Below are 20,677 nucleotides of genomic sequence, written 5' to 3'. Positions count from 1 at the left end.
TGTAATAGGTATTCATACACTTTTTCATCTCATGTTGTAATTTGTTCGAGATTTCGTGTTTCATAAGGAAAGCACTGTAAATTCATGGGAATTGACCACATGAACGTTTAACTACCGATTTTTTTGTTTTTTGTTTTTCATGTTTGTTAAAAAAAATCAATGAAATTTTAGGAAACAAAGCTGTAGTATGGAATACATTTCAGATGGCTATCTGATTTTAGTCGTACTCCTAGAGTACTATTATTTTTAGCCAAAATGCTCCCAAAGTACTATTGAATGCTAATTTTGTTTCTTTTATTAGTTTGTGTCACATATGAGTCCTACTTTATGTGATGTGATTCACAATGTGTTACAGGCGTTGAGTTGGTAGGATGTAGTAGTTCTATTCTCGTGTGTCATGTATGTGCTAATATTTAATTCTTGGTATGCAAGTTAGTTAATGGCTAGGTGATGCTGAGTTTTCACTGTTCGCTTGCATTTTACTCGTTTGCTCAAGCCTTCTTTCATTTTCAACCACTTCTTAGCTTCACTTTGAATCCTTCATACCTTGAATGTTCTGCTTCGACCATATTCTTTTTATTTATTTGAATTTTCTGCCTCCATTTCTTATTCTGGGTGTCAATGTCTGCCACCAAATTTGAAGCTGCTTTACTTGGTATAATGGGTTGGCGTGTCAGTTTTAGAAACAGAAAATATCGTAGATTTAAAGGGTGCTTCAATAGTGTTCTTCTGCTCTGGGTTCATTCTTGGCCAAAGTTTCTTGACCATTTCGGAAACTAGAAATGGTATAATCGAAGCTTTGTTGAAAGATAGAGACTGCAATGGGAAAGCAAGGGAGTAAAGAATATGATCCTTCTAATATTGGGAGGAGAATGTCAGGGGGAGATTACAGTTTGAATTCCAATATGTTGTGGCTTCATGGTCTGAAAAGTCATGACTTTCATGTTCTACGAAATGATTCCATGAAGTATAGTACTTGTAAGGGAAGCTTTGTGGGGAAAAAGCATTTGTGGCTTCGGAAAGATGTGAAGTCAATCGTTTTTGTGTTTGTTTTGATGGGTTTCCTTATCCTGCTTGATACTTTTCTGGTGTCCTTTTTCGATTCTATGGTTCTTCAGAACAGTTCAACTTTAAGAAAATCTCTGGGCCTTAAGGTACGAGAAATTATTATTGTTGACACAGCATTTTGATGTCATAGTACTAATATGTCCTACAATTGTTTTTCAAAGGAGGACAAAATGGATGCCTACATTATGAAAGAAAAATCACCAGTTCAGATGTATGATCGCCTACTAAAGTTGGCGTCTGCATCCCTTGCAAAGGTTAGCTAACTTTGCTTCATAAGTTTCTAGCATACAGTTGGATTTCGCTCTCACCAAAGTTTTTTGTTTTAGAAAGAGTTCAAGCAAGAGTCATCAACCTTATGGGAAGAACCAAATAGGAGGCAAGTTGCTGCATGGAAACCTTGTGCGGATAGAGAAGTTTCGAAAAGCCTAGGTAGTTGGTTATTCTGAAGTCTAAATTTTATAGTATGATAAGATAATTCTATGAACCCTTTGTCCTGTTACTTAGCAGTTTGTTTTGTATGCAGGAAAATATAAGAAAAGTAATGGCTACATAATAGTCAGTGCAAATGGTGGTCTCAATCAACAACGAGTTGCTGTATGTATTCAAGTAATTGTTGCTTGTAATGATCATCCAATGCATACTCATGAATCTGAGTAGACTATTTTTATTGCTTACAGATTTGCAATGCTGTTGCTGTGGCATCTCTTCTAAATGCTACTCTTGTTCTTCCAAGATTTCTTTACAGCAATGTGTGGAATGATCCTAGGTTTGAGATCATTATCTTGTCAACTTTTAATTTTGTTAGCTACCTCATTTTGGTGTAGTTAAGCATCTAAGTTGATAAATTTTTATTGGTGCAGTCAATTTGGTGATATTTACCAAGAAGAATATTTTATAGATGTAATGAAGGATGAAGTAGACATTGTCAATGAACTCCCCTCTCATTTGGCATCACTAGACCTTGAAGCAATTGGTAGCCTTGTATGTTCTTCTTCTATTTGATTACATTGATTTCCAAAACAATTTTTTTAAGCCTTACTTATTTCTTTACCAGATTACTGATGCAGATCTTGTGAAGGAGGCAAAACCAACTGATTATGTTAGAACTGTGCTTCCTATCCTCTTGAAAAATGGAGTTGTTCACTTACTGGGATACGGGAATCGACTAGGCTTCGATCCATTGCCTTCTGAGCTTCAGGTACTTAAAATTTGACTATTAGGAAATACCGAAATAGACATATTATGGGAACTAAGCAGCACAACTTTGGAAAAGCACTGCTTTTATCATGCAATAATACATGTTCCAATATATTGCAGAGACTAAGATGCAAATGCAACTTCCATGCTTTGAAATACGTGCCCGAAATCCAACGAGTTGGTTCTTTATTGGTTACAAGGATAAGAAAATATGATGCTGCACTGAGTATGTTGGACAAACAATTGCTTGGAAACTTCATGCACAGCATTCACTCAAAACAGCATGATGCTGCTGCAAGAGGCCCGTTCAAATATCTTGCTCTACACTTGAGATTCGAGATTGACATGGTAGCCTATTCCCTCTGTGACTTTGGACGTGGAGAAAGTGAGAGAAATGAACTTCAAGCATACAGAGAAATCCATTTTCCTCTGCTCATCGAGCGCTTAAAGAACTCGAAGTATATTTTTCCTATATGGCTTTCTCAGTTATTAGTTTATTTAACTATGTGCAATTAATGGACAATTTGATTTTAACTGATACATATACAATTCTAGGTCTGTTTCTCAAAGTGAGTTGAGAAAGTTGGGGAAATGTCCATTGACACCGGAAGAAGCAGCGCTAGTTCTTGCTGGTATAGGTTTTAAGCATAGAACTTACATTTACCTAGCTGGATCTCAGATATATGGTGGAAACTCCAGGATGAATTCCTTCACTAACCTCTATCCTAATTTGGTCACAAAGGAAACTCTCCTCACACCAAGAGAACTTGCACCTTTTCAAAACTTCTCTTCCAAGGTAAGTCAGCATTGGCTGTTTGTTGCAATTAAAATTACAATATACATTTGATAATGATTTAGAGGATTTTCTTATGCAGTTAGCAGCACTAGACTTCATTGCCTGTGCAACTGCCGATGTGTTTGCTATGACTGACTCCGGGAGCCAACTGTCCTCCCTGGTATCTGGATTTCGAACCTATTATGGTGGCGGCCATGCTCCTACTCTGCGGCCTAACAAGAAGAGGCTAGCAGCAATTTTGTCTGAGAATAGTACCATAGGCTGGAATAGTTTTGAAGACAGAGTTAAAAAGATGATCGAGGAAGGTCAAAGGGTACATGTAAGGAGGTTTGGTCGAAGCATTTATCGACAGCCAAGATGCCCAGAGTGCATGTGTAAATCCTACCTTTGATGCTTTTTAAACATTTGACATTCATTTTTTAGATGTCACATTACATATGATTCTTTTATTAGCAGCTACATCCATGAAAAATATCATTACTTTTTAGCTTGTTCTTGAACATTGCACGGATCCTTTTAGCCCTGCTTGTTGCAAACAATGAACTTATAAACTGTCAGTTTTGTCATAAGTTAGAATTATGATTGTCAAAATTATTCCGAACTAGGACAAATCATATATGATAAAGAAAACCTGGACAGATGGGAAAAATCAATTAAATTTATTGGATTAAACCCGAATAATCCTAGTCAAGATATACTAACAGATATAATAAAACACAGTGAAGCAGAAGTTTCCCTGCCTGCAGTACTGACATAGAATCATTGTTTCACTTTGCTTCACTTGTTCCTGATAAATCTAATCCCTATCTGGAAATGATGTTTTTCCGCTAAACATCTTTTCTGGTAATCCAACCAATGCATGCTATCACTTTAAGATGGAGGGAAGAATCGATTAAGGTTGAAGGGGAGAGTGTAAAACTCTTCATTTCGGCTGTCCCCTTTGAATGCCCGAAATTTGGCCCACCATGGCATTCCTCTGTCTCTTGCACTTTCCTTGTATTCAAGTGTGTTATCTAAGAAAACGGCGACAAGCAAGGCCACAGTTGGAGATGATGAGAAGATGGTATTAAGATAATCATTGAACTGCACATCACGAAAACAGAAATGTGGATGGGAGTTATTATCCTCTTGATATTGGCTCAAAGTTGGAGTAAAAGTAAGGTTCACCTTAGCAAATTTTTTCATCATATAGTAAAAGATACTGAGGGATTGGGAAATTACCCATCCAGCTTTTGTATGAGCTGGAGCATGATGAGCCATTATACTGTATTCCCTGAAATACTCAGGCACAGACAAACCCAAAAACAAAGATACGCCAACGATAAAGAGGTTTCTCATCGAGTTCATGTTTGTGAATTGCAAGAAGGATAGCCCCACCGAAGCTGAGAACATTAATAGATTAATAATTAGATTACGAAAGTAAGAGGTTGAGAAGATGCTTACTAAAATCTAAAATGTGCAAGTGAAAACAGATTCTCACCAACAAAACCAAACAATACGCAATATGCAGCAGCAAATATGGGGAAGGGTATTGATGCAAATAAAGCTCCAAATTTTCCTGCCAGAGGAACGATCCAAGTTAGATAGTTGGAAGACAGAGTAGAAGAGTGTCATCTTACTGCAATAGAAGACATTTATGAGCAAAGTATTAGGCTGAACTAACCCAACAAGGAGAAGAATATCATAAAACCAGCCGAGATTTGAATAACCCTACGGCTTCCAACACGAGTGCTACCAAGAAGCCCCACATTTTCTCTGTAGTTTTTCCAAATAATATTAGTTTGGTCCATTGTTAAGTGAGATAAGAAAGAAAAAGAAAAATTAATACTTACACAGAGACTGTCGAGCCTGTCAATGTTCCAAATAGTCCGTTAAGAAGGATTCCTATCCCCTGCCATCCGATACCACGGCTAAGAACATGAGCTGGAGGTGGTGTAGCACTTGCTAGACGTGATGCAGCCTTGTATGCTCCAGTTGACTGCCAAAGTAAGCATTAGTATTACTTTTACCGGTATCAACTATTCTAGACTGGAATTTCAAGTTATTATGAGTTGTACCTCAATCAACGAAACTAGAACAGCTGCCATCATACCAAAAGAGTGACCAGCGCTAAAGGTAGGGGCACCCCACTGAAGAGGATATGGTATTTTTATCCTGTTTTCAGAGGAGAATGTTAAACCAATGCAAATTAAAATGTATCCATTTCAATCCATAATTTAATTCAAACCACGTACTCTGGTGCAAATTTTCTTAATACTTCCGAGTGTACATTACAGAAGCAGTTATGTGGGTGAATATTTCAATCATTTCTTTTGTAGAGTAGCAAATATTTGAGTAAAACAATATCCCTAACTATAAGATGAATATTTCCTTATACAATTGCTATTTTGAGAGGTTATTAAAGATTTAAAGGTGAGCATTGTGAAACCAATGAGAAAAAAAAAAGCTAGTTTTGGTACCAACCATGGAGCAGAGGAAATGAGGTTGGCCCTGTCAGTTCGGCAACTTAATTGGGTAGCTTCTGGGCGGTGTCTGTATGCACCACTGGCTGTCAAGAGGTGTGCATATGCCCATATTACTGTGATTGATATAATAAGCGCAAATCGCTCTAGTACTGGTATCTGTCTTGCATGGAAGTTCTTTAAGTACTGTTCACAAGAACACATAACACAGGATAAGAATATTGTATGAAATTCATTGAAACTGCAAGTAAAAGGTTGCTCTTCAATCTCAACAAGTATACTAATAAACGCTAAACAATCAGTAGATGTTAAGCAGTATTACCTGAGAGAAAGCTACAAATAGGATTAGCATTGGAATGCCAATTTCAACACATCTCCCAACCTGAAAGACATCGAATGTAGGGAGTCAAACACGAAAGTGCAAATACTCCACAATGCTAATAAGAGTGCGTGGTAAAATTAACAACTGAAACTTATTGGATAGTTACCACTGGGAAGCCTCTATCAAACATGCCGAAACCCACCAACGCAATAACAGGAACCATTCCAAGTGGGCTGAAGAACCTGTACCAAACAAAGATGTATGCCCTCATTGATTTTGAGAAATGACAAAAGAATATAACAAAATTTACTTCTTTGATTCAGGAATAAAATTTGTACCTGGAACAGATGGCCCAAATTTGACTATATCCCAGAATAATCTGTATGCTTGATGATACTATCAATGCACCTTGGACTGCTCTCATGGTGTTTATAAATCTCTAGAAATACATGAAATGCCATTAGTTTTTCGTCAAGGAATAACAAAACAAGTATAATCCCAAAAAATTCATAAACAATCAAATGACAAAATCTATTCCAAAATGGGATCATGAAAGAATCCCAATTCCCAACCAATTAAACTGGTGTCTTCAAGTAAATTAATAATCTTCAAGAATTTAACAAATCGTTCTAAACATGTAATCTTCTATCATGTTTGTGCTGATTGAAGCAATTATCAAACAGGTCACAGTCTCATAGGAGTGTCAACCAAAAGCTGAAGTGAGATAAAAAATAAAATAAAAAATCAAACTTACAGTATGAGGATCGCCAATAGTTTCCAATGAAGAATCATGAATAATGGATATAATGGGAACCATGAATGCATAAGACCCTCCAATCACAGTTGGCAATCTTGTTCCAAACAATGTCTGCAGAAGTGTATTAATTCCTTCAATGAAGAGCAGAGTCTGTATCACTCTCACTTTGTCACCCTGATAAATCAAGTCAAACAAGAACCAAATCAAAGGGTCACAAACTCAAATCCAACAGATAGCCAATTCAATCTGAGAACCAATGAACTCACATCAGTGCCGCCCATCAAAGGAACAAGAAATGAAGGGATCATAACAGCAGTTCCCAAGGCCAAAATGTAGTGCTGAAAACCCAAAGCAATTGCCTCCCCTGTATCCACATCAAAAAAAGACTCAAACTTTTCAGGCTTTGAACAAAACCCAGATGGCGAAAACCACAAACCAATCAAACATTTCAGATTTTGGGTCCAAATTTACATACCCCAAGATGGGTTTGAGTCAATGCAGTACTCCAATCCCTGAAGCTGGTCCATTGGTGGATGGCTTATCTCTTCTGGTTTAGCTGGAGCTGCCATAGCTCTAGATTTTGTGAGCAGTGACCCCTGTTTTGCTCTAAATGAATCAAAGACTTAGAGAGAGAGACCCTCTAAGGGAGTCTAAGCTAAATGAAGGCAATGTGAAAGCAGAAAGGGAAAAGCTGACAGAGAAAAAGAGAGAGGGAGAGAGAGAGAGTTCACTGCAGAAGTCTGAGACTTTGAGAGAGTGAGATATAATGTGAGCAGTTGGCGCCCACTATTAAGCTAAACTCGAGCTGCTTTTTCCGTTTCGAGTTTGGTGAGTTTTATATGGCTCTTGCTTTTTCACCTGGACAAAAGTTCCGTTGGCCTTTTTCTCACATTCCCGAACTGCCCTTTAAGGAACTTCCAAACTGAATGTTACCGTTGCCTGCCACACTGTTCCCACTGAATTTTACAACTCCATTTCTTAATTGCTTTTTGAAATCTAATTGGCTAAAAAGGGTAAAACATTGAATGGGGGTTCAAAGTATTAGTTGTTTTGAATGAAACGTCTTGATTTTGTAACTTTGGAAATCTAATTCTTCTCCTTAGGAAGGAGAGAAAGTTGAGAGATGAGCTAGAGTGAGAGTTATGGCAAAAGGATTAGGAGTTATGAATTTTTTCTTCTTTTATAAAACGTTTAAGTTTAAACCTTTTCTTGACATGATTTTTATGCATACTTGTGTATGTTTTGTTCGGATATGACGTAACGCGTAATAATGAGATATGCAATCATGAGATTAAACAGAGGATTATGCTTATCTCATCAATGCTTGTCAATTGAGGAGTCTAACACCCAAGATTTCAGGCGAGTAGACCAATGTTTAATTAAACAGGGGATTATGAGATATTCGATCATCGATACTTGTCAATTGAGGGATCGACACCCACAACTCCAGCGAAGTAAGACCAATTTCTGATTAAACTCAATATGAATTATTAGTTAATCAATACTTGTTAAAGCGTCACACATCTATAAGTCTGAAAGAATATTACAAGTGCAACGCAAAATAACATATCCTTACAATTATTGTCGAGTTGCATAAATTTGAATCCTCAAAACTTTTAAAATATGTGTGTATATATGTAGAGGAGTAGGATCTATATGAAAATCATGTGATACCTATACACAAATGTGGACCTCCAAACAATAAATGGTAACACCAAATCACCAAAATATCAAAATTGGTACCAACTTTTCTTTTATTGAGAAAAGACCAACCTTTGGGTGTTGCAACCGACATGATCCCTAATTCACCTTGCTCTAGATTCATTTAAAGAAAAGAAAAACCAAACAAGCCCCAGTAAAATCCCAACCAATTTTATAACAAGAAGCTCTCTTATGATTGTTCTTTGTTCAAGTAAAATATTTCGCTATTCTAAAAAAAAGTAAAATATTACACCGCTTTATGCCCTTTTTTGGGGGTAGTTTTAGATCGAGGTAAATTACAAAATTAGCGTACTCGATGATAGATTTTTATGTGTTAAAATAAAGAGTATCTCTGAGACTCTGACTAGACTAGGGCTCCCAACGTGTGTGTGCACCTCTAACGTCTATATTTCTATGCTAAGACAAGCATGCAGCCTGGAAATAGGAGCCCAGAATCTGCCATTTTTCTGCAACAGTGTATAAATATATAGCTTGAGCTTTCGCTTTTCTGGGGCAGTGATTGCAGCGAAAACCATGGCTATTTACTTCCCACCATCTGGACCATACCAACTAACCAAATTAATTGACCCTGCAAAAGAGGGGAAACGTACATTACAAAATACAAGAAATTAGACAATATACGAAACCATCACAAGTCTCTATCCTTCATATATTGCATGAAGCAGAGAGGACATTCTTGGTTGAGTGGATATTCATGGATGACCAAACCACCTTCAATTCAGTTCATTTTGATTTGTCGACAATAATGCAGAAAAATTGAACGGATTAATGTTTGTATTTAAATAATTACACACACGAATTCTCATGTGGTTTTTCAGATTCATGCTGGCTGACATAGTCAACAAATGGTTCTGCTCTTCTTCCATTATTGGTCATGAAAGAGAAATAAGTAAGATCTTATTGGATGAGAATGACGCATTGTACATACCGCTTGTATCACATACCGCCAGGCATAAGCAACAACTTCATAGGTGGGCCCCGCGACATGGTAGGTCCCGCTTACGATATGCATCCGGTAAACCGACACCCAAGCTACCACGCCATGGTGGAGGTCGGCCGGTATCTTACCAAGAGGTCATCCTCCCATGCTCTCCAAAAGCCTTCAAGAGAAGTAAATATGTGTATTATGTCCCACATCGGAAATGTAGAATAGAATGAGACTTCCTTAAGCTATAAGAGGAAGTCATCCCCTTCTTGGAAAGGGATGGATCCATGATCCTTGTACTTGTATCACTACAAAGGCTACTTGGCCTCACTACTAGTGGAATCTCTAAGTAGACGTAGTCTTGCCTTAAGGGCAAGGTGAACCACTATACATGCTTCTCTCTCTCTCTCTCTCTCTCTCTCTCTCTCTCTCTCTCTCTCTCTCTCTCTCTCTCTCTCTCTCTCTCTCTCTCTCTCTCTCTCTCTCTCTCTCTCTCTCCTCATCATGATCCACACTTAGTTCCCGTTCCGTATTCTCACACAGAAACATTGGCGCTAGAAGGAGAGTCCCTAGGTTTGGGTATGAACCTCCAACCTTGAGCAAGGGTCATGTACGGGTACCACGAGCCACCAGGTACCAAGAGCCAGCGGGTGCATGGGTACATGCAGGACACCCCACCCTCAACCTCACCCAAGCCTCCAATGAGCCAGCGGGCACATGATCCTCCGGATACATGATCCTTCCTCATCCACGCCTCCGATGAGCCAGCGGATACATGATCCTTCCTCACCCAAGCCTCCGATGGGCCAGCAGGTACATGATCCTCACCCAAGCCTCCGATGAGCCAGCGGGTACATGATCCTTCCTCATCCAAGCCTCTGATGAGCCAGCAGGCACATGATCCTCCGGGTACATGATCCTTCCTCACCCAAGCCTCTGATGAGCCAGCGGGTACATGATCCTCACCCAAGCCTCCAATAAGCCAGCGGGTACATGATCCTTCCTCACCCAAGCCTTCAATGAGCCAACGGGTACATGATCCTCACCCAAGCCTCCAATAAGCGAGCGGGTACGTGATCTTCCGGGTACATGAACCTCACCCAAGCCTCCAATGAGCCAGTGGGTACATGATCCTTCCTCATCCAAGCCTCCGATGAGCCAACGGGTACATGATCCTCCTGGTACATAATCCTTCCTCACCCAAGCCTCCAATGAGCCAGCGGGTACATGATCCTCCTTGTACATAATCCTTCCTCACCCAAGCCTCTAATGAGCCAGCGGGTACATGATCCTCCTGGTACATGATCCTTCCTCACCCAAGCATCCAATGAGCCAGCGGGTACATGATCCTCCGGGTACGTGATCCTTCCTCACCCAAGCATCCAATGAGCCAGCCGATACATGATCCTCCTCACCCAAGCCTCTGATGAGCCAGCGGGTACATGATCCTCCGAGTACATGATCCTCCTCACCCAAGCCTTTGATGAGCCAACGGGTACATGATCCTCCAGGTACATGATCCTCCGAGTACATCAGCCTCTGGGTACCACGAGCCAGCGGGTACATGATCCTCCGGGTACCATGAGTCAGCTGGTATGCGCACACCCTTTACCCTCCACTCCCAAGCTTCACTCTTCTTCAAGCCTCTGTGGAGTCAGCGGGTACCACCAAGAATCATGCACGAGCACCACCAATTGACCCACCAAGGACGAATCCCTCCTACCGAGCACATTATCAGTCAAAATATACAATGAGGACTTTATTTTTAGGAAAAACATGGAATCTCATGTTTCAACAATTCCAATATCTTACTACTTTCGATAAGCTCCAGATAAGTTCTCACTTATGCTCTTTTATTTTGAGCTAATGCAATACTTTACATGCTTCGTTAATCACTTATCTAAGCATGCTTACAAAACGTGATGATCTTAGTAGCATATTCACTATGCCTAAAATACTTATGTCATGCTTGGAATGTCTCCATTATTCTTAGGCATGCTTACAAAGTGCTAATTCTTACTAGCATTTCCACTACAAGTACATGTTAAACATACATGCCATATATGCTTTAATTTAATTGCCTGTCAATTAAAATTGCTACATATATACATGTCAAATTCACTAAATAAATGCAACATGCATCTCATAAACCCTCCAATCATGGGAGGTACCCTAACCGGGTTAGGAGGCTCAAGCCCTCCTTTCGATCCCATCGGATCACGGAGGCCTACAGGCCCTCATTCAACCCCATTGGGTTAAGGAGGCTCAAGCCCTCACTCTACCCCATCCGGTACGAGTCATTCTACCCCATCGGGCACGAGGCTCAAGACCTCATGTGATCCCATGGGGTCACGATGCTAAAGCCCTCACTCTACCCCATCGAGTACAAGAGGCACCAAGCCCTCTCACTACTCAGCCTGGTACCAGAGACCGGGCCCTCCAACGGGTACCAAAGTCGTTGTACACGAGGCCTACAGGCCCTTATAAATCCTCTACTCGAGCGAAGTATCCCAACCGGATAACTACAGGGTAGCTCCCTTACATAAGCCAAGTTCCAATCCCTTGCATTATAATCCTTGCTCCAAGCGAGGTACACCCAACGGGTAAGCCAAGGTCCAGTCCCTTGCTTTTTGAGTCATCTCACCTCCTGAGCGTTCTCTACACTTGGGGGACTTATTCATACCACTTATCACAAGTGGAGGTAGTACCCGACTAGGACTATCATTAAGCTTCACGCTCATACTTTTCATGTTATGGTCTATTAATGGAAATATTGAAATTTTTCACCTATTGTTGATCGCAACAATTAAATTTCTTTTACATTCCATTAATAAGACCATAGGACAAAACTCACACCCGCTCAACATGAGCGAGCTCAACTCTTACGTTCTCGTTACACATAAGCCAAACAATCGGGTTATGGTTTTACGTTCGGGTTACGTAAGTTAGCGTTCCTTCCTCTAACCTATCCTTCGATACCTGAGCTTCATTCTCAGCCTTACCGACTTCGTCGAACGTAACCTGAATCCAAATTCCTGTTTTACTACGTGATTTGGGGGACTCGGCGAGTAACCACACTCCAGGTCCTAACACATGTGCATCATATGCATACAACATATACATATCATTATGTACGTGTCATCGCATTCATCACACATCTATGCATCATATGCACTTCGTTATACTTTCACAACCACATACATTCTAGACTTATACGTCGTATGTCAACACTACATAATACCTGCATACACGCTATATGTAACATACATCTCATACAAACATTCATGCACCTCGATGCATTTGACTCCAATGTCACCTAGATTGCCCTAGCGCAATCAATATGCTCTTTGTACACTCTTATCTTATTTGCAGGTACTAGCTAGATGATGGGCCCTGTGGCACCAACCTGTCATGGAAACTTCACAAGACCCGGAAGAGTCCCTTCTTGCTCACGGAGTGGGGGACTAGTATGGGTATGGCGTTCAACAAGGTTATCACTCATACTTGGCGGCATCATATTTAAACTCCCCAACCAAGAAGTGCCTCTTACTCGGGGACCTGGGGGACTTGTACATACTGCCTATATCACATACCACCAAGCATAAGTAACAACCTCATAGGTGGGCCCTGGGACATGGTAGGTCCCGCCTACGATATGCATCTGGTAGACCAACACCTGAGCTACCACGCCATGGTGGAGGTCGGTCGGTATCTTGCCAGGAGGCCACCCTCCCATGCTCTCCAAAAGCCTTCAAGAGAAGTAAATATGTGTATTATGTCCCACATCGGATATGTAGAATAGAATGAGACTTCCTTAAGCTATAAGAGGAAGTCCTCCCCTTCTTGGAAAGGGATGGATCCATGATCCTTGTACTTGTATCACTACAAAGGCTACTTGGCCTCACTACTAGTGGAATCTCTAAGTGGACGTAGCCTTGCCTCAAGGGCAAGGTGAACCACTATACATGCTTGTCTCTCTCTCTCTCCCCATCATGATCCACACTTAGTTCCCGTTCCGTATTCTTACACAGAAACACACATATACATATATCTTATACTCATGTCTCCACAATAGTTGGTGTATGACGAGCAAACAGCAAAGTGCAAATTTTTCAGTAGTTAGATGTCTAAAAGCCATTTTTATCGAAAATAAAAAAATAACAGAAGTAAAGAGTCATTTTGGAGACACTTAAACTCAGTAGACAATATTATATCAACTTGATATAGCTTGTCATATCTTGCCATATCATATCATGTAAGTGAATTACCCAGTAATATTTTTCATATAATTATCATTTTGAAGTAATTATCTAAAAAAAGTTCCTAATCATAACCCTATAGAAGACATCAATCCATATAACATGGCAACCCCATAAAAAGGAGCATCAAATTAACCTAACCGGTTAACCGCATCCCCATCCCACTATCATGTATAAGTTAAATATTTAACTCGGGTGAATAAAAAGGACCACAGAATTTACCTATAATATTAAGATCCTTTTCCTCCTCCATAGTCCATGCGAAAAGGCTAGGGTTTCTTAGCCAAGACGTACAATATCCATTCATAGTGGCAATTGACAGAAGCCAAAAAGCTCACTTTAATCGACTTGTTTTTTCTTGTTTTCTCATGGGGTAAGATCAATAACATGTTAACATATGCATGCATGCATCTACTCTTCAAATTATATGAATATATTTGTGTGCAAAATGTGTAAGAGTTTTCACTTTAATACACAAGGTCAGACTAGCTTAAAGAGGACCCATTTGGATCCCACAGACATGCTGCATAAATAGTATTAATCAGATGTAAAGGATATCCTATAGGATAATGATAAGTAATTTCATAAAGAAAAGATGATTGGTGCGTCCTGATCCAAGCAAACAAGAAACCTCTGCACAATGAAAGTTAAGGTCACGTAATCATGGGGTGTTACAAAGAAAAATTGCTTCTTTTGATGAGGGAACGAGTGGAAGCACGGATGATTTTGTCTAAAAACCACTTTTACCTTTCACCATGACCAAGGTTTTCATCGGACTTGGATCATCTCCTAGAATTTCCGCTCCTTTAGATGTGTCTGGATCAATATTAGTTGGCTGCTAGTTGTGTCTTCTATACTCTACTTTTTACTCACGTACTCGATGAGTTTATAATGCATAGACTGGAAGTCGACCCAAGAGAAAATGATGTCAATACAAAGCAAATAGCCAATGCATGTGTGAGGTAGGGTTGGTGACTGCTTTCTTTGTTTGCATTATCTTACAGTGAAGGAATACTTTCGGCGAGAAAATGGAATGTACATGTAAAGAAAGTGATTTTGACATCATGTAATGAAGATATTGGATGTATGTATGTGAATCCAAACGGATCACTTTCTAATGACTTTTCTTGGTTAAGCAACTGCATCATATAGGTTACTTTACCTTTGTTGACGTTAAAACTATAAACCCATCACCCTACTAATCAACCTTTGTTTGCTGATTTAGTGGCTACATTTGGTACCTCATGTTGTACTGGAGAATTTTAAGCTCCACCCTTTTGTATTATTAGTTGAGGAGATATGTTCAGATCCATCTATCTGAATTTGAGTTAGAACTTGTTAGAACTCAGATGCAAACTTTTATGGCTATTGCGGTACAGTGTAATCCAGCTCTATCTGAATTTGAGTTGGAACTTGTTAGAACTTGGAATTTGAGTTGGAACTTGTTAGAACTTGGAAGCAAACTTTTATGGCTATTGCGGTATAGTGCAATTCAGCTCGTAACTTTTCCATCCTACATGAATGAACAAGATAAAAGCAAAAAACAAAACAAAAAACAAAAGAACAAAACAAAACCTTCTGAAAGTCTTCAAATACATGTCCTGATATCACGTAAAGACAAGTTTACTCCCCGGAAACAACTCATATCGAGTAAAGACTAATAAATCGTACTGGGATGATGATAGTCTTTGATTGAAGACCAAGAGTCAAAAAGTTAAAAGCCAAAAAAGACGAAAGCTGGATAGCAATCCACACAGCTTTAATAAATTTTTCTGAACTACTTTTATAGGGTGTTCTAGGAGACGGGATCCAAGGGGTAACTAGTATTGCACAATTGAAATGGATGAAGAGCTATCAAACTCAGTATAAGGCTATAAGCTTTCTTGTCTACAGCATAAACAAGCCGGTTTTACAGATATTTAAATGCACATGATAATAGCTCCTCAATTTTCTTGCAATCAAAATGCTAATTTGGCAGAATACTTCCGGCAATTTAATTAGTAAATTGATCAAACCACTTGATCTCCCTCTATGTAAGAGCTATCAAGCATGTTTCCATTCTGGTCATATATACATGTACAATTGATAAAAGAAGTTACAGGACCCACTGTTATTGCCTCCCACTGAATGTTAAGAAAAGAACTGTCGCCTGGGGCCATATTATCCACTTCAAAATCTGAAATGGGGTATACGTGATCTACTAGGAAGAAATACAACAATGGCTCACGATCTTCTGTCTAACTTCCTTTCACTAGATCTCTTCTCCTCCACATCTCTCCGTTTCTGCTGCCTGCTCCAAATAAGAGATATAAGTTATTATTATGTAACTGAGAAGCACCTTTTAATACAAAATTAAAGAAAATCAGAAAATGATTGCCAACAGCAACAAAACTTTAAGTCAACGATCAGCTTTGATTATGACTAAATTCACACATTTCAAACAACACACCCTGACACTTAAAGATATAAACACCTTTACTTCGGAAAGAAAGAAAGAAAGAAAAAAAAACATTAACTGTTAAATTCTAGAGTGGTTTAATCAATCAACCCAAATGCAGTTCAGACAGACATTGAAACTTTACACCACTGCCATTTCAAATTGGAGGAATTGGGAAACATTGGAAATCCAGTTGCTAGTTAATAAGAGATATAAGCTATCATTATGTAACCGAGAAGCACTTTTTAATACAAAATTCAAGAAAATCAGGAAATGATTGCCAACAGCAACACAGCAACAAGACTTCAACTTAATGATCAGCTTTGATTATGATTAAATTTACACATTTCGAACAACACGCCCTGACACTTAAAAGATATAAACACCTTTACTTCGGGAAGAAAAAAAAACACAACACATTTACTATTAAATTCTAGAGTGGTTTAATCAATCAACCCAAATGCAGTTCAGACAGACATTGAAACTTTACACCACTGTCATTTCAAATTGGAGGAATTGGGAAACGTTGAAAATCCAGTTGCTAGTTAATAACATGCAGTATCCATCTTGATCATCAGGAATTTTCAATACAAACTGAAGATATGATGGCAAAAAGAGAACACATAAAGGCAGAGAATTCAATCATATCATGATCTTGTGGCATAAGCACTTGACAATCACTTAAAAGTATATATTTGCATGCTGTGTCGATATTAATTCACATATACTACTCCGAATGACTTCAGAAAGCATCCTAAAACATCAGTTTCAATTTAAGGAGGATGCTTATTTTAGGCAAATAGTACTTGGCTAAGAGATTACAGAAAAGAAAAAATCTATCATTACATGGTCCAACAAGATAAACATGAATGGAATTCTACATGAGCAAGATAGGATTAGATTTTGTTAATGAAACATACCCCAAAGTGTACCCACCAGCATTAGCAGAAGATAAGAGTGTTGCATGAGTCCCATCAATCTGAGAGAAGAAAAATTATTTAAGACAGTCACTAAATTGATATCTTTATAATTCATCTGGAAAATAAGCACGCAAATGCTTTTGAATAAAACCTTATCCCACTTCGACTTCTTATTCTGTCTACCGTCCCGAGGGATGATATCAGCAGCAGGCGGTAAGGAACTCAACCCAGAAGTTATACCTACAACATGAGAGAACCACAACAGAATTATTGAAAAGCCAGTACTACCCTGCATCGGCATACGTCTGCAGTTTAAACATCAGCACAAAAGATTGTTGTTAAATGGTTTTCAACCTGGAAGAGGTACATTAATTTTAGGTGCAGCACCAACTATTGTAGATTGTCTTCCACCAGAAACAAATTCAAGATTCTGACGGTTCTTTTTTTCTTGATTAACCCTTTCCATTTCACGCCTCGAATCAGCCTCTGCTTCCAAAAACACCCAAAAAATATGTAAGCAGGAAGAAATATTTGATATGCATATATATAAATACATATATGAGAGAGAGAGAGAGAGAGCTTGTCAGACAACATTAAAAATTAAAATTTTAGTAACAACAGATTTAATGGAGATGAAGAAGGTGTAATGACCGGTTCATCATCAGTTTTAATCTTTTGTTTAATATATCGGTGTGGGATTTAGAACATTAAAATCTTACACATTCCATATTCCACTCGAATTGGATGAAGGAAAGCACGCTTAAACCCAGCAGAGGAGCAAAAACACACAGAAAAAACAGAGAGAGAGAGAGAGAGAGACTGTTCAAAGAGTTGTGACTGACCTATTTCATCATAGTAGTCACTTTTGTCAAATCCATGAGGGTCAAATACATCTTTACTGAAGCATGAACCTATCTGATCAATATCTTGATACCGCACTGCATGCAATAGAAAGTCTGGATTCCTATAGTCCTTCTTTTTCCGCACTTCTTCATTGAAGCTTTTCCCAGCTCTCTTTAATTCAAGAAACTTTTGAATCTTTCTCTGCAATAAGTACAACCAAAACTGAATCAGATACACAACATTTAATGTCAAAGAAACAAAACCAACACTGCAACATGATTAGATGTATACGACAAAGGAATATCAATATGAAACATCGGTAGGACCATATGACCTATATTTCGTGAACTACAATTAAACAAAGGTGGTTGTGTAAAAAAATTTCAAAATCCAAAACTGATGTAAAGGGGGCATATCATATAGTCAAGATTTTCCCAGCCAAGGGAATGAAGAAGAGGGAAAATAAATCTTCTACTCTTTGTTCTTTAGAATTGTGTTAGGTCTACGTCTTGACAATGAACCAAGTTAAACTATATGCAACTAAAGAAATGATCTGTGATTTTACAAACTCAAAACACGCAAACAAATATCATTATTGACAACGATAGACCAACCCTTAACTCTCAAGACCCCTTCCTTTTCTTATGATGCTTTCAGTTTTAACAAGGCCTAGATTGCGGGAACCTTTACATTCCATGGGTTAAATAATCCAAGGAAAACAAAAATAAAGTAGCACATAACATTATGTGTTAGGGAGACAGTGAGACTAAGATGACCTTAAAAAAATATCATATATTTTCAACTGAGGAATCATGTTATTCTCAAAATGGCTCCATGTCTCAAGATTTAAACAGAAAGTCCCAAAGTTTGAACATAGATGAACCATTAATGCAACAACAGTTTTGGACACCATATTTTAAGTTTTTAACATAATCAACGGAATACAGGCATAAAGATTTTGAAAAGAGGTTTATATATGAAAATGTCTTGATATGGTCTTCTTGTTTATCTTGTAGAAACCTCAGCATACTTTTACTCATATTGATATGACTTGAGACACAAGTTTTATAAGGTCAAACTTTATTATCCCCACAGGAACCTTGTTTTGGACATCTATTCTGCAAATAGTGAACCTTTAAATAAGAACTTACTTGCAGCTCCTCCGAGCACTTGAGCTTTAATGGCGGTGGAAGAAACTTATCTAATGGATCAACATTTTTTTGATCTTCTGCAACAGCCTCTGTAGCATTTCTACCCTCTGATTCACGTATAGTCTCATTCAGTGTTTCAGATTGTGACGGCTCAGATATTTGAGGAGTTACTTGATTGCTTAACTGAGGTGTCTTATCATGTGAATCACCTGCAACAAATACTACATGAAGTTAAATACACCTGAAGCAAAAGACCAGTAGTCGGAAACACGGGAAAACTAATGCTCAGAAAACAACATTACCATTGGTAGACAAAATGCGACCACTTCCATCAATTTCACCCTCCTGCAATCAAGCAAAAATCTTAATATCGAACAACTACTATCCAGAACCATACTTTGTGCCAAATTACTGAGCTCAACAATAACCAGAACTCAAAGATTTCGTCCTTTCAAATCCAATATATGAACACAAGAGCTCCCAAGCAAGATTGAAACAAGAATCTAATTCTAACATTACTAAAAAATCAATTCACAAATACAGAAAACATGATAAACACTCAAATCTCATCACAGAAACTACAAAAAAAAAAGTATATACCTCAGGCTCTGGAGACATGGCAACTTCATCATGGCCATAGTCCACAAGCGTCCCTCTCCTACTCAACTTCCCCGGCGCCACTTGCTGCGGCGATCCCGTCGCCTGAGAGAGCTGCTGTTGCGACGAAGAACGACGAAACTGCCCTTCACTCCGCGCCGAGTTCTCATCATCCACACCGCTCGTTGCATTGTCATCGTTACCAGAATCAACGGCCGCAGTCGCATCGACATCCAACATGGACGCATCGCCGCCGTGTTCCCGCCGTTCTCCTTCTTCTCTCTCTCCGCCGCGCTCTTCTTGTTCGCCGCGTTCTTCAGCGTCGTCCATGTCTTCGTCCTCTTCCTCTTCTTCTTCTTCTTCTTCTTCCTCGTCGTTGTACATCGACAGCATCGCGATGCCCTCGAATTGCCGCTTTCTCGAGGCCATGGCGGGTTTGGGCTTCGATAGAAATTGAAAATCTAGGGTTTCAGAAGCGAATTGAGTGACTAAGAAATTGAAAATTGAAGAAATTTAGTGAGGTGGAAGATTGGAATTTTGGGGTTTTGAATGGTGCAAAGAGGGAAAGGGGTTTCAGCTCTTCTGGGAACGAAAATTATGACTGAGCTGGGTTTCAGATAGAAAATAAGAAACTGTAAAATTAACTCTGGGCTTCAAAGTCTAGTTGGGCATGAGGCCTAGTCTATTTAAAAATCTCGATAAGCTTAAAGCTGGGCCATTCCACTTATGGATTTATTTTTCTAGTCATTTTAAGGGATTTTTTGTAGAACCTGCTTAGCGATTATATATCGGTAACTCTACTGTTCAGTTATCAGTAAATTTTCAGCCAAATTGATGACTAAGAGTATTTTCATCTTTTTCCTCTGTCATGCTAGTTAATCAATAGTTATCTTAATTACTTCTCATTTTGCATATACTAGTACTATTTGTGCTTTGCATTTTTCTTATTTTTTTAGTTAGTGATCAGTGTGACGGTGACTATGTCTTGATCAAGACGATGATGGGTTCTCTAGCAGGAAAAAAGAGGAGAAAAAGACGATAATACCCTTGAAAAAATGAACTTTAATATTATTATTAACGGAGGGTACTAAAAGTATGTCGAATATTAATTTTGAGTAGGGATGGCAATGGGGCGGGTTGGGGATGGGGATCACAATACCATCCCCATCCCCAGGGTCATTTTCTAACCCCATCCCCGCCCCAATCCCCAGTAAAAATATA

The 20,677-nt window shown here is 38.9% G+C and overlaps 3 protein-coding genes across 5 annotated transcripts; 1 reads left to right on the top strand and 2 right to left on the bottom strand.

Moving 5' to 3' along the window:
• The first annotated feature begins 656 nt into the window (after positions 1–656).
• Positions 657–3,555, top strand: LOC112166195 (O-fucosyltransferase 8). Of its 2 annotated transcripts, none has more exons than XM_024302969.2 (10): positions 657–1,154; positions 1,230–1,322; positions 1,395–1,497; positions 1,592–1,662; positions 1,746–1,834; positions 1,929–2,049; positions 2,123–2,266; positions 2,386–2,723; positions 2,836–3,061; positions 3,141–3,555. In XM_024302969.2, the coding sequence occupies exons 1-10, from the start codon at positions 822–824 to the stop codon at positions 3,450–3,452; spliced, it is 1,830 nt and encodes a 609-aa protein (XP_024158737.1). In that variant the 5' UTR covers positions 657–821; the 3' UTR covers positions 3,453–3,555. The 2 variants fall into 2 exon arrangements, with proteins under 2 accessions (XP_024158737.1, XP_024158736.1); XM_024302968.2 differs by having other exon boundaries at positions 660–1,154; positions 2,821–3,061.
• Positions 3,556–3,699: 144 nt separating this feature from the next.
• LOC112166114 (nucleobase-ascorbate transporter 2) lies at positions 3,700–7,416 on the bottom strand. The gene is made up of 13 exons (XM_024302881.2): positions 7,078–7,416; positions 6,869–6,966; positions 6,600–6,776; positions 6,184–6,284; positions 6,012–6,087; positions 5,846–5,905; positions 5,525–5,709; positions 5,119–5,215; positions 4,894–5,039; positions 4,725–4,816; positions 4,542–4,619; positions 4,283–4,443; positions 3,700–4,144 (listed from the first exon to the last, which is right to left on the bottom strand). The coding sequence occupies exons 1-13, from the start codon at positions 7,169–7,171 to the stop codon at positions 3,932–3,934; spliced, it is 1,578 nt and encodes a 525-aa protein (XP_024158649.1). The 5' UTR covers positions 7,172–7,416; the 3' UTR covers positions 3,700–3,931.
• Positions 7,417–15,342: 7,926 nt separating this feature from the next.
• On the bottom strand, positions 15,343–20,108 carry LOC112167196 (SAP30-binding protein). 2 transcript variants are annotated; one of them, XM_040507324.1, is made up of 8 exons: positions 19,460–20,108; positions 19,162–19,204; positions 18,860–19,068; positions 17,708–17,909; positions 17,220–17,351; positions 17,017–17,105; positions 16,882–16,924; positions 15,343–15,798 (listed from the first exon to the last, which is right to left on the bottom strand). In XM_040507324.1, exons 1-8 carry the CDS (start codon positions 19,883–19,885, stop codon positions 15,746–15,748), a joined length of 1,197 nt encoding a protein of 398 aa, XP_040363258.1. In that variant the 5' UTR covers positions 19,886–20,108; the 3' UTR covers positions 15,343–15,745. The 2 variants fall into 2 exon arrangements, with proteins under 2 accessions (XP_040363258.1, XP_024159943.1); XM_024304175.2 differs by having other exon boundaries at positions 15,349–15,798; positions 16,866–16,924; positions 19,460–20,106.
• Between the last annotated feature and the right edge of the window lie 569 nt (positions 20,109–20,677).

Source organism: Rosa chinensis, chromosome 5 (assembly GCF_002994745.2).
Source record: "Rosa chinensis cultivar Old Blush chromosome 5, RchiOBHm-V2, whole genome shotgun sequence".
NCBI classification, from domain to species: domain Eukaryota; kingdom Viridiplantae; phylum Streptophyta; class Magnoliopsida; order Rosales; family Rosaceae; genus Rosa; species Rosa chinensis.
This window is presented reverse-complemented; position numbering and strand designations above follow the sequence as displayed.

Bases quoted from the DNA above. Each gene is read 5' to 3' on its own strand.
- LOC112166195 (XM_024302968.2), top strand. From the start codon at position 822: ATGGGAAAGCAAGGGAGTAAAGAATATGATCCTTCTAATATTGGGAGG. The intron at 1,323-1,394 runs GTTAGCTAACTT...TTTTTGTTTTAG, and splicing joins CGTCTGCATCCCTTGCAAAG to AAAGAGTTCAAGCAAGAGTC. The intron at 1,498-1,591 runs GTAGTTGGTTAT...TTTTGTATGCAG, and splicing joins AGAAGTTTCGAAAAGCCTAG to GAAAATATAAGAAAAGTAAT.
- LOC112167196 (XM_024304175.2), bottom strand. From the start codon at position 19,885: ATGGCCTCGAGAAAGCGGCAATTCGAGGGCATCGCGATGCTGTCGATG. The intron at 19,069-19,161 runs GTAATGTTGTTT...TATTTGTTGCAG, and splicing joins TCGCATTTTGTCTACCAATG to GTGATTCACATGATAAGACA. The intron at 15,799-16,865 runs GTATGTTTCATT...TATTTGGAGCAG, and splicing joins GCTGGTGGGTACACTTTGGG to GCAGCAGAAACGGAGAGATG.
- LOC112166114 (XM_024302881.2), bottom strand. From the start codon at position 7,171: ATGGCAGCTCCAGCTAAACCAGAAGAGATAAGCCATCCACCAATGGAC. The intron at 5,216-5,524 runs GTTGGTACCAAA...CTCTGAAAACAG, and splicing joins CTCATTTCCTCTGCTCCATG to GATAAAAATACCATATCCTC. The intron at 4,444-4,541 runs GTGAGAATCTGT...TAATGTTCTCAG, and splicing joins CGTATTGTTTGGTTTTGTTG to CTTCGGTGGGGCTATCCTTC.